Raw genomic sequence first — 12989 nt, 5'->3', positions numbered from 1 at the left:
CTGCTATTCTAGGAGCTGGCTCCCTGACAAACAGATGTTGCAGAGATGCTCGGTTACCACTATCAGCTGTAAAATATGGATTTTTTTTTGTTTGTTTTTGTTGACTCTAAGCTAAGTTGTCACTGCGGGGGTTATCGCAGCCCAAACTCTTGTCCTGTCTCCAGCAGCACCAGAAGGGATGCCTAGAGAAGATGAGTGAAGGTATATGGTCGCTCCCTACAAAAGGCTCTTCCTGCAGCACAGGGGCTGAGGCAGACACAGAAATTCTCCTGTAAACCACCCCCTGTGGGATATTTCCTCCTGAAATTTGCTTCTCATAGAATCATTAAGGTTGGAAAGGACCTCTAAGATCATCCAGTCCATCCATCCACCTACCATCACTACTGCCCACAAACCACATCCCGCAATACCACACCCACTCTTTCCTTGCATACCTCCTGTGAGCCTGTGCCACTGCCTCACTGCTCTTTCTGAGAAGTTCTTTCTAATGGCCAACCTCCTACTTTCAGAACTCCCATCACTTCTACACGCGCTGCATCTCGTGTATCTGCACAGGCATGACTGGGTTGCATCCAAGTCAAGAAAAAAATTGTTTGCCAGAGACTCTTAATTCCTTAATGGCCTGGTCTCAAGGGGCACCTCCTAAAAGCATTTAAGTGTGAGCTAATGCAGGTAGATGCCAATGATATTTTAGATACACCAAAGTGCTTCATTCCCAGTTGCTCCACCAGGCAGAAAGGCACTTCTGAGAGTCCTGTGGGGCACGTAATCACCTGTAGAAACCCGGTTCCTTTGCCAGCTGTTAACTGCGTCATCTACATCATCAGTACTGCAACGATCAGCAATAAATGCACTTAATTCTCCACACTGGGCTCTGGAATTATTAAATGTTTGCCCCTAAAATTATGTAAAAGCCCTCGGCTTTTAATTTGATTAAAAAAGGAAGAGGGGAGAAAAGTGTGATTTACCTTCAGAGTTTCCCTGTGTGAATCCCAGGAACCAGCTAAAACATAACACAGTCCAGACAAAGCAGAATCCCCTAAAATTGGAAGAGAAGAAAAAATGATGAGTTTCTACAACACTGGTACCAAACTCAGCCCTGCGAATGGACTTCTCCTGAATCCTCATCTGGTAGCAGTGTCCACATTCTGGGATAAGGGTGCTCAATAGAAGGGATTGGGCAAAGCTTTCTGTCTTAGCTAAGCTTTAAGCATCACAGTGCCATTGAAACAGCAGCAGAGAGGAAAAGTTTTAGCAGAAAGACATCTGAGCCCCCCCATCCCCGCCAGCTTCCCTGGTTTGTGGCCAAACAACGAACATAGGAAACTCCTTGGTTAAGCTCACTTAAAACTGTCAGTGGAAAGTTTGGAGATTGAATTCCCTCGTCTTCGAGAGCTGAGATTTAGCAGCTTGATCAGCAAGGGCATTAGGCAGCTGGAGGAACGGAGACAAAAATGTAAACTACAGACAGTCCTCAGCCAGAGGCAGTGTGGGACGTCCACTGGTTGTTCTTCATCTCAGCCAAACCAGAGCGAGCACTGGGATATGCAGAGCAATGGCAAAGTGCTGCTCGCTCCTCTCTTAGATCTGGCAGAGAGGAATCATTTATCAATGGGGATTAGAGACCACTCTTCTCCTGCCATCAAGTCTCAGGCTTTAGCACAGGAAAATATCCTCTGAGACAATGCGTTGCCCCGGGCCAGATCCTCACCTGGTGCAGGAGACCCTTTCTTACAGCTTTAATGAAGCTGCAGTGATTTACGCATCAGCGGGGAAATCTGGCCTTGAACGTAAAGCTCCATGCAGGAATCCAGCCACTTAGTTAATATTTTAAGGCTCGAAGGGACAAAATACTGGAGCAGCCCCACATCGGCTGGGAAACAAATGAGATGAACCACATCACTCTTGTACTGTTTCCATTACCCTGACACCAGGCTGCGCATTTCAGGAGCTCTGGGGCTGCTGTAGTTCATGCATGAAGGAACGGCGGCTTGGAACAGCAAAACCTTTCACCAAGTCCTGCAGCCAAGCTATATGCTAAACAGGAAAACTTCCCTGCACTCCAGAGATCTCCAGTGGGGAGATGGGGCTGTTTTCTGCTCACTGCAGCCCATGAGATGCGGCTCTTGGTACTGCAGGCCTGGGAGGTAGGAAGGGAAAGGGAATATGATGACTCCTCATGGCCACCTCTAGCTGAAACCTTTTTATGACTTAAATGAGGCCAAAATCTACATCACAGGAAGACTAGTACTTCTGTGCTCGCCTCCTAAGGATCAATGGAGCATGGGGACGTGGACGCCGTTCCCACACGTGTGTGGAGTGAAGGTTTTGTTGGGTGCCACCAACTGGGCTAAACTGCTTGGTGGGAAGGCGAGGGGAAGGGATGAGCAACACAAGGTTGACAGGAGGAGCCCTGGGCATTAAGAACACCTTTGCTCTGGTGAGGATCTGACTTGTAGTGCTCTGTGCAAACACGTGGGCACACAACGCACAGGTTTCGGAGGGGTGCAGGAGCACCTTCACAACCCAAATCTGCTTCCAAAATTCCTGTTGACCAACACGGCGAGGGGAACAAGCCTCAGGGAAAATCCAGCACATAATTCCATTCTGGTGACAGCGACGGGGCCATAAAGGAGACGAAGGCACGGGATCCAGCTGGCCCCAGCTCCGCTCCTGGACCCCGCGCACTGTACGAGCTGAGAGCAGGGCCGAGTGCCAAAGCACTGAAGAAAAACACTTTGGCAAAATTTACCAACTTAATGGAAAAAGCACAGGCAGCTTCCAAATGGCAGACCTGCGACTGATGGGGCTGTTAATTATTGCAGGATTTTATAAAGCAGGCTCTTTTTCCGTTACAACTCCGCAGCGACAGGATTGCATAAGCAGCTTGAGTAGTAATAGTGAAGGCTTTTCTCCTTATATAGAGCTATTGAACCCACCTTGCCTTCATCTCTGCTTCTTGCCACCACCAGCGATTTCCACAGAGACTCCAGCAAGAGGCACCCACTAAAGTAATTCATTTCTTTTATAGCACAGGGCCTTTGAATGCCCAGATGAGGATCCCACCGCTGTAGCTACCAGGTGAAGAAATGCCCATAAACACCGATGACCGAAGTTCACATGAACCCTAAAGGTTTTCCAGCAGAGACACAAACTCCCTTTACAGCAAACTGAAGCTACTGACTACGTTACTTTTGGCAGATGCCAATGATGAGTCCGTGAGAACAACACGAGAACAAGACAAGAGAAGGACTGAGAAATACAAAAGCCAACAGTGGCACATCTCAGCCTATGTCAGTGTCTTCAGCATTCCCCAGTGTGGGGGTTGGCATGCAGGTAGCAGCAGAACAAACACGACGAGGAGTTGCTACAAAAAGCAATCAGAAGGTGTAGGACCACTTATGCCAGGGCTTCAGGATGTTAGGAGATGACTGCATCATCCCAGATGCTCCTTTTTGCTTAAACAATGGGTCGAAACTGAAACAAAATATATTATAAAGGACCAAAGGAGCATATTTATTTATTTATTACCTTTTTGCACTCATTCACAGTGCAAAATGTTTTGGAAACTGCAAACATTGTTGAGATTGGAGAAACAATTCCTCCCACTCTCTCCTATCCAGGTGTATTTATTTCTGTTCAATAGATCAGATAGCCAGCTGGGTGCTGCAAACTGCTTTTCAAGAAAGGCAAATCTGCGTTTCCAACTGCAGATCAAACGATAATTCTTAAAAAGAGATCATTTATGTGTCACTTAAGATCTGATACATGTGAGCGGAGGTGACTTTTAATAAGACTTCCAGGCAGTTCTGCAGCCAGCAGGAAACAGAAATCACAGCCTACGTACGGAGGCTCCAAACTGCCCCATGGAATCAGCCCCACTCCCAGGTGTTGGAGGTGGAAATCTCATTTGGTGTGCCTATCGCCCTTTGCACAAACTGCTGCTGTCTTTCCAGGACTTCTGGAAAAGACAGTGTTCCTCTGAGAGAGAGGGCTGGGAAATGGGAACCTATCGTTATGCGGATGTCCCTGTTTTGACCCTGCATGGTTCTGTGGGTTGTTTTTTTTCAGTGTTAAATATACATACATACATACATACACAACACACATACAACCAGCTCCCCCAAATATCCAGCACCAAGTACACAAAACAATTTCATCCAACCCACTGCTCCTGGGTACGACTCTATATAACCTCAGCTACAACTACAAACTCACTGCATGCCTAGCCACAAAGAGGGAGGATCAAGAAGAGCGACGGAGCACGGGCGTAGCCAACCCCACTCCTTCAGCATCCCACCTTGCTCTTGCAAGGGTTTATGCTGATACCTGCAGATGAAGGGCTGGTGGGATTCAAGCTCCCAGTCCCCATGCTTCTTCCTGGGAACCAGAGCTTGTGTATTCATTGCACAGCCTGGGCCAGAGCTTCTCTGAGCTCCTGCTGCTGACAGCCTGCTTCCTCACTTTGTGGATGAAGGACAGACAGGCTGATGAGGCTGTGATGACTCAGACACCCTTTCAGATGCCCCCCAGCAACTTCCTACAATAGGGGATCTTACTGACAGCATGCTCCTTCGTCTCCTCTTTGCCCACCAGCCCTGTCTGAGTTACTGGCTTTGCTGCTAAATGATATGACAACACTCACTGCAGCCCTTCCCTTTGTGTCCTCAGCTAGAGGGACCCTAACTGGAGCCCTCAGCAAACAGAAGTGCTAAGTGTGATCTGTCATCCAACTCCTTTTTTTAATCCTTCCAACAAACACCTTTGCATTCCTTCATGTTGTGAACGGGGTTTGGCAGAGCCATATATAATTCCCCATTATTTCCATTTGCACTTCACTAAACATCCACCTTCCCCTCATGCCCCCAACAAAGTGGCAGAGAAAAAAACCTCTCTTCTCTCACCATTTAAAGATTTCATCCAACTTCTTACTGCAAGGCCTGGGTGTCCCCTGGTCTTTAATGCAACCTCAATGAGTGCAGGTTTGAAGCAGGACAGATGGGATGAGGCTGAATCAGAATGGCAGCAGAAGAGTGACCAGCTGCAGGACCTCAGCCAATGCCTTGGTCATGATGCTGTGACCCTACCCCTCACCATTCCAGGACACATCTCCACAAGGCTGTGCAACCACCTTCTCTTTGTGCACGTCCCATTGACCTGCCTGCTGCTGAACTTGCCCACTGTTGCTGTAATTTGTCCCAAATTGCTTGTCCTGCCTACAGATCCACCTTGTCCCCTTGAAACGTGGGCAGCACACAGCGCTGGGGCTGGAAGGGGCTGGGAGGTAGAGCACAAGTGGTGTAGCTTGGACACACACTCAGCTCCCAGCCACCAGCCCTATGATGGGGATGTCAGCGGAGTGCTGGGATATGTGGAGCCCCAGGGACGTGGGGACCCAGCGCTTCATGCAAAGGCACCAGAGGGTTCCAGGAGTGTTGCTAAAACCGAAGGCCTTGACAGGAAGAGCCAGCAGGGGAATGGCAGGATGCACAGCATCGCTGCGCCAAGCAAGTTGAATCCCAGCACCGAAAAGCCCATCGGGAGATAATGTAAGAGCAGCAAGCGACCTCTGCCGAGGAAGGAACGGATCAGCAGCACGCTGGCAAGGTATGTAACCCAGAGCAGACCCTGGGAACAAAAGGCTCTCATATCCAGAGTTGCCACGAGCCCACAGAGCACACTTCCCATGGCTCTGCTCAGTGGGCACTGAGGTGCTGACGCAGACCCAGCCCTCCTGCACGCACAGTCCTGCCGGTGCCCAGCTCCTAAACCAATCCCTAACCCAGCATCAGCACGGTGCTGGGACCCGAGTGGGATCTCCCTGCCCACATCTGCAGCGTGACCACGGGTAACCCTTTCACCACGCTCACAGTGCAGCACCATGGCACCTCCAAGGATCCCCCCAGCACTGTGGCCCTCTGAACACCCCACCGCACAGCTGTGCTGCTCTCGGTCCTATGCAGCACTCCTCATCCCCCGCTCCCCTTCGGCCTTCTCCATTTTTGACAGACAGCCACACTTGCACGGACCCAGGCAGGCGCTGCACTCAGACTGTGACGGTGTTTAAAAGGTGCAAGCGGGAGATGGTACAGCTACAGCATCTCCTGATGTGCCACAGCCACGTCTGGGCAAAAAAAACACCCACTCTAAAGCACTGAAATACAGTATAAACACACACACACACACACACACGCTGCTCCAGGAGAGCTGAGTGCAGGCTGTGGGAGCGGCTGGGATCACACGCGGAACCCTACACGCACAGCACATTGCAGGCAGAGCGTGCGTCCAGCCTACAAAGGGAGCTGCACATTCGTCCCGGCTCCGGCACCGCACGTGGGGTGGCTGCAGGCAGAGGGGTGACCCTTGGGGTGCCCCCAGCCCCCCACCCGTCCTTTTCCCCCATCTCGCACCCATCCGGCTCTGGCAGAAGCACAGCGATCCTGTACACAGCTTTTTCAAACTGCCAGGCAGAAGAATCCCAGTCCTTCCAAGGGAGTGTCGGTAAATCATCATTACATCCGACAACGCAACCAGAGGGATTAACCCTTTGCTCGGCCTCAGGAAAACAACAACAACAACAGCGACAACAAATTCAACGATGAAAATGACAAAAGCTGCCCCTGGCTACAAGAGAAGGAGGACAGGCAGGGTGCGGGCTGTGATTTTTTTAGCTATGCGTGGATACAGATAGATAGAGATCTTTGTGCGCGCGTGTGTGCGGCGAGCACATGAAGAACATGCCACCACGCACCCGACTCGGAACGTGCCTCAGCCCTCCCCATGGCTCTCCCACTTTTTGGAGGACCACAATACTGCTCTCCAGGTACCGGTGCCCCCCATCCCGCGGTGCAGGGCTGGATGGCGGCGCTTCCGTCCCGCTCCTGCGTGGGGTTGGGACCCTCCCCGTGCCCACCCGAGGCGGAGGTGCTGGGGACACTGCAGGGAAGTGGAATCGCCCTCTCCAGCATCTCGATGCGGGTGTGATTCCCGTGCCCTCCCCGCAGATCAGTCCCTGGTCCGGGAGCCCCTTCTCCCGGTGCTAAGAATTGGGGGTCCCCCTGCCATCCATCCCAGCGCCGTACCTCCCCCCCACTCCGCTCCCCACCGCCGCGCTCTCACCCCCGGCTGCACACCCCAGTCCCATTCCCACCCTCCTGCTCCGGCTCCAGCGTGGCCTCCCTGCTTCCCAGCCCATTCTCCTCTCCAGCCCAGGAGTTTTCACATCATCCCCTGGCAGAAGGAATGTCTTCCCCCACCCCAACCCCAGCCGCCCCAGCGTGCGGGGCTCCCTCCAGGCACGCTCTCCCCACCGGAACCCTCCCGGCACCCCCGGGACCCCGTCCCCACCCGGGATGCCCTTCCCCAGCGCCGGCAGAAGCAGCACTTTGTACTCACCCCCTGCCTGCTGCTGTAGCTCTGAGTCTGGAGACCGGCTCTGATTCCGGCTCCATCACGTTTAGTGCATTGTCTCTTTCGGGCAATTTTTGCGGCAATCCATCAGAAAAAGGGGAACAGGCCGGTTTGTGGGTACATCCTTCCCGGGAGCTCAGCTCTCTGCCTCTCTAAGGGGCTCAGCTGTGTCAAAGACACCCCCTGGCCCGGACGGCTCACTCCTTCCTCCTTCTCTTCTGGGTCCTTTTGCTTACACAGATCTTTTAATCCCATTTAACTCCCTCTCGGCAGACTGCAATTACCTTGGGAAAAAGGAGAGAGAACAGAAAGTACATGCTAGGAAGCCACGCTGGCCCATGGTCGCTGGATTTCTTGCCTCTCTCTCTCTTTTTTTTTTTCCTCCTCCTTATTAATAGCACAATTTCTGTTACTTCTGGTTTCCAAAATCCTTGATTAGTGTTATTTTTTTCTTAGCTGTAACTTTTTGTTGTTGTTGTTGTTGGTTGGGTTGGTGGTTGCGATAGTTATTTTTATTTGCAGTGCAGATGTGCCTCCCACCCCCCCAAGGATCTCTCCTCTGGACTTAGAGAGAAGAGGAAAAGGCAGATTTTGAGAAATGAAAATTATTTAAGGATGTCCCCGCTGCCTCTCTCTGCTGCCCTCCTCTGTAATACCGAAGCATTTGCAGAAAGTAATACAACGTAAATAAATAATAAAAAACTCTTCAGCTAGAAGAGCTGCAGAGGAGGAACTGAGGATCCTTTCCGGGCTGTGCGGAGCAAGAGAGGAAGACTCCGTGGAGGAAGGTCCCAGTGTGGGGAAGGCTGCTGATGGAGATCGCTGCGGGGCTGCAAACCCTGTGTCCAAAGCAGCTCGGACCTACAGCACCGGCACAGCTGGGCCCCACATTACGAGGTACCCAACGTGGCTTCTGCTCTGGGTGTGGGGCTCGGGATGGGGGGAGGAGGGGAGCACACAGAGGGGCTCGGATATGCAGGACCCCCCACGTCCTTCCTTGAATTGCACTGCTGCCATGGGGAGGGAGGGACGGGGACCCTGCACCCCTCTACTCCCACCACCACGTGACAGAAACCCAGAAGGCAGGGAGGTGGGGAACGAGATCTCTTAGACAAAATCCATCAGAGCAAATCAGATCCCAAGTCACTCAGCCAGCTGTGCTACAAGAGGGGACTCTGTGCTGGCCAGCATGGGTAAAACTCACACCCCTTTGCTCCCTCCTTTTCCAACAAGCCAGGACACCCCAAGCCCTGGCTGACGTGAACAGAACACCAGGACAGAGCAAACCCTCAGCTCCGTGGGCAGCCCTGCTCCTGCCTCCCCCCACACTCGGGCTCCCCCAGCCCTGCCTCTCACACAGCAGCTCTTCTTTGGGCACTTACTTTGCAGCGAGGAGAGAGGCTGTGCAGCGTCTCCTTGCAGCCCCACCTTCATTGGCATTCATTTGTCCCAGCAGCTTACAACAATGTCTACTTCTTAAAAAAAACTATATAATAATAATAATTAAAAAAAAACCGGAAAAGGAGCAAACCAACCAAACACCCAGGCCTTCCTGTCTCCTTCCCCTTCAGCCTCAAGGTTTCTCCTGCGCTGGAAGCCAGCGGGTGCCTGCCAGGCTCAGGGTCCCACAAAGCATGGGTCCCCGAATCAGCAGGTAATCCTTTCCCGGTGTGCACACGAGCAGGTTCCCCGCGGGTCGCTCCGCTCGAGGGTCATTGATGCTGCGGGAATCCAGGAGAAGAGATGGGTTGGGAGCTGGCGCTGGAGGGACATGGATGTGAAAGAGGTGGAAATGGTGAGGCTGCCCTCGTCCTTTTAAATAGCTGCAGCCAGGGGACTCCGCTCGCTGGCTGGGGTGCCCCAGGTATCCGGTTTCAGCAAACATCAGCTAATGAGCACAGATCCAGCCTCCGAGGGGCAGGTTCAGCGCTGCCGTACCGCACGGGAGGATGGGGGCACCGGGGCTCCCCCGGCGGGGAAGGGGCTGCGGGGAGCGGGCGCGGAGCTCAGCATCGCAGCTGAGTCCCTGCGGGGCTCTCCCCACGTCCCCCACAGGCGCTCAAGGAGCGGCAGAACCAGAGCCTGTCCGTCTGACTGTAGGCACAGACCTCGGGTACCCCCCCGAAATAAACAGAGCCGCTGTCCCGCGTCCCTGAACCTGGAGCTGGAGAGGAACGCTCTCACGCTCACAGCAGACAACTCCAGGACCCGCTGGTCTGACTCAGCAAAGAGGATTTCACTCAAAAAAGCGACCCCAGAATGCAGCCAAAAAATATGCTTTGCCCCATAAATCAGACCTCCTGCATACACGACGCCTTCTGTTACCATGTGCTGAGGACTTTTCCTCTTCAATATGTGCCTTTGGCTGAGCCATGCTTGCACGCAGGGGCTGTGGTTTTGCATCTCCCAGTTTCTATAGGCACAAGATTTTATTCATACCTTTGCTCTGAAACATCTGCATTTCGCTTTCTTGCTAGAATAGATGAAGCTTTAAGTAACAACAATAGAACACCAAGGAATCTGAAGTAAGCCATGTTATGAGTGGGGTAAATAAGCAGCATCCTCACGGCCTGCTTCCCTCCAAGAAACCTGTCCAGAAGCAAGCAGCCAAATCACACTTCCACAAACCTGCATGGATTCCTGTACAGCAAACCCTGAGTGCTCCCCCAGCCCACCCTGAGCAGCTCTTTGACTTCGGGGACAACAGGCACTCACACGCTTGTCAGAAACCACATCAAATTTCTATTTTCTCTGCTATTTTTTTTTCCCCAGCTGTTTCTTGCATGTTTTTCAGTCATGCATTCTTTGCTCAGAAACACATTCTAGCCAAGTCTAAGTGTTTAAGTTATTAAAAAAAACAAAACCTTGTAACTTTGCACAGAAATGTGTAGAATCGAGAAAGAAATGCATGCTGTTGACTACACATTGCAGCCTACTGCTCTTTCCCACCTCTTCCAAAACCAATGAGTATTTAATCACCTCTCTCACCCCTAAACGAGCCAGGCTAACCCAAGGGGATCAAGGCTCAGCTTCCTAGAGCAAGGGACAAGGAGGAAAGCAGGAGGGGTGCTACAGCTCTTTGCAAAGATGAGACCAAAAGCAATGCCAATATTGATGGACGTGCTCAACTTTGCTCAGATGAGCAGTTTCAATCCAAACAGATGCAGAAGGGCCCTGTTGGCACACAGAAATCAGCATAGCACAGCAGCTGGGATAAGGGAATGAGTTTAAAACAAAAGGAAACCCAGTGTCGTTGAAGCCAAGAGTAGTGCCAAGTAGATTTGGGTCCAGAAATTAGACCTCGTTCTTCAAAAAGACAAAAGTTGCAACATATGAGCTGAAGAGAAACATATTTAGCAGATTTATTTTCCTTCCTTTCCATATTTAAATGGAAGCTGCTTTAAAATACTAAATAAACTGCAGCAAATTGGCACAGCGATGAAATTAAATAAATAATAAAAAAAAAAGTGGCAGTTCTAATTTAATTAGCCAAAATAAGAACAGTTACAGGGGGGAGGAGATGCCACCGGAACCACACGGCACGGGGAACAGAGCACTTGCTTTGGACACTGGGTATATTTAGATCAATGCCTCGTTCAGAGGTAAGGCTGTGGCGTGGCCACAGAAGGCACGGGCAGTGTGAGTCCAGGCACAGGAAGGGCTTGTGGGAGGGATCAAACAAACAGGGAGAGGGGATAAAGGGCCTTTCACAGCCCTCCGGGCTGCATTTATCCGGAGCTGTTTGGGAGAGCTGGGCAGAGGGAACCCACCCTGGGGAGGTGCTGACACGGAGAAGCTCTGCTCCTATTTTAGGGACTGCTGTTCAACCTCTATTTGGTGATGCAAAACCATTGCACGTTGCATTTCTTGTTCCTCACACGGAGAGCATCAATCGTGCAAGGGACGTACGGAGAGCTCAGAAACCATTTTGCGACCCATGCTCTGCCCTGCTATCCTCCCCCCCTCGTCCCAGCCCGTGCCATAGGCCAGCAGTGACATGTTTGAACTTCTGCAGCCGTTTGATGTAAAATGTTTTAAATTCTTTTGGGGAACACTAAAGGCTTTTGTCTCTTGACCGGTGCTGCGGGGATGCCACGTCTGGCAAAGACTGCTCTCACAGTGCTACTCAGCTCTACTAGATCCCATTGGGCTGCCCAAGAGCTGGGAACCACTGTTAATCATTACACATTGGAAAGAAGAGAAACACAACACGGTGATGCAAGCCCGAGCCCACCTTCCCTAAGGAAACGCTGGCTGCTGGTCACAATTCTGCCATACATTTCTCTAAAGAACTGCAGCTTTACAGGATGGCTGAAAGCTGCTACAGATGAGTGGCAGCCAACCATTAAGCCACAGCAGAGCAGTGCACTGCATGCTTTAGGTATGAAGGTATTACTCTCCTAAACCTTGACCACCAACATTTAGGATACCAGGCAAAAGCTGCCTGGTTATGGCAATGTCCCTTTCTATTTCCCTCAGTTGTCCACCTGTTCCTATGCTGAATTTGAGCGCTCTTTTAGGGACGATTCAGTCACCAGTGCTGCTGGAAAATACAAAAGTAAGCAGCATCCCCAGCTCTAAGCACCAGCCCAGGCTGTTGTACTGCTTTTGCCATTGGGAGGTGATCCAATACTACATTTTGTTCACAGATAACCGAGGCCAGTTTCTCTCTTTCTCTGCAAAAAAAAAAAAAAGAACCAAAAACCCAACCCACCATCCAAACCAACGCTGGGCTGCTGCACGTGGAGCAGTAATTCTTCCACAGTTGGAAGGTTTGCTCGTTAAGTGTCGCAATGCATCAGCAAGCACTGATGTTCTGCCCAGTGCTGCACCGGAGGACCCTGCTGGGGCGGTGGGGGTGGGCATGTGCTGAACTGGGCAGGATGGGTGATGCAATCGTTCTCTAAAGGAACAGAACATTTTTTCTTCATGAAACAGAACCACCCTGAGAGCACCTTCTCCTGCAGCAAGGATGGACATGAGCCCAGAGCTTCAAAGAACCTGCTGAGCTGCATTACTTCCTGCACATTAAGGATGGCTGTGGCTACAGCAGCACGTTGCTGAGACAGGGAATGTCAACCAAAAGCTTGGGTTGGATTCTCAGTAACTTCAACAGGGAAGGGAAAGGAAGAGGGGCTTACATAAAGCCAGACCAACATTCTGGTGTGACACGGTGTTTAAGGGCAATGGTATTTAAGACAGAATGATAATAAATGTGGTTTGGTTTTGTTTGTTACTGACAAGTTGAACATGATGCCTTTTTGGGGTTTGGTTTGATGCTGGAAGTGTGCAAAGGCGTGGTACTGAGGGATGTGGTGTATGGGTAGTAGTGGGGGTTGGTGGATGGATGGGCTGGATAATCTTAGAGGTCTTTTCCAACCTTAAATGATTCTATGAAAGGAACCATTTTAGCTGGGACAAGGAGGCACCTCCTGCGCTCACACACAAACGTTATGTTAAGGAAATCTTGCACTCTACTACATTCTGAAGCACTAGCACCAAAACAACTGCATTGTGATTTGTGTACAGAGTAACTCTGAGACACAAATCAACCAGACCAAGCAATTGCTTAGCTTCAC

The 12989-nt window shown here is 51.1% G+C and overlaps 1 protein-coding gene and 1 long non-coding RNA gene across 6 annotated transcripts in view; one reads left to right on the top strand and one right to left on the bottom strand.

Moving 5' to 3' along the window:
- COL27A1 (collagen type XXVII alpha 1 chain) overlaps window positions 1–8882 on the bottom strand; it is a 129469-nt gene extending 120587 nt beyond the window's left edge. The window contains exons 1-3 of one of the 3 annotated variants that reach the window (XM_031556174.1): window positions 8793–8882; window positions 7396–7694; window positions 969–1039 (exon numbers count right to left, since the gene is read on the bottom strand). In XM_031556174.1, coding sequence (XP_031412034.1) covers window positions 969–1039; window positions 7396–7451 — 127 coding nt within the window. In that variant the 5' untranslated portion in view covers window positions 7452–7694; window positions 8793–8882. Of the gene's footprint in view, window positions 1–968; window positions 1040–7395; window positions 7940–8792 lie in introns of those variants that run through there. The other 2 variants (XM_031556176.1, XM_010720821.3) reach the window with 2 other exon arrangements.
- LOC104913665 lies at window positions 5491–12653 on the top strand. Of its 3 annotated transcripts, none has more exons than XR_004161657.1 (3): window positions 5491–6823; window positions 7933–8307; window positions 9893–12653. It is a non-coding gene; the product is annotated as an uncharacterized LOC104913665 (long non-coding RNA). The 3 variants fall into 3 exon arrangements; XR_004161656.1 differs by having other exon boundaries at window positions 9466–12653; XR_795536.3 differs by having other exon boundaries at window positions 6173–6823; window positions 12349–12653.
- Window positions 12654–12989: the final 336 nt, after the last annotated feature.

This window comes from Meleagris gallopavo, chromosome 19 (assembly GCF_000146605.3).
Source record: "Meleagris gallopavo isolate NT-WF06-2002-E0010 breed Aviagen turkey brand Nicholas breeding stock chromosome 19, Turkey_5.1, whole genome shotgun sequence".
Taxonomy (NCBI): domain Eukaryota; kingdom Metazoa; phylum Chordata; class Aves; order Galliformes; family Phasianidae; genus Meleagris; species Meleagris gallopavo.
Note: the sequence above shows the minus strand (reverse complement) of the source record. Positions and strands in the feature narration are given on the sequence as shown.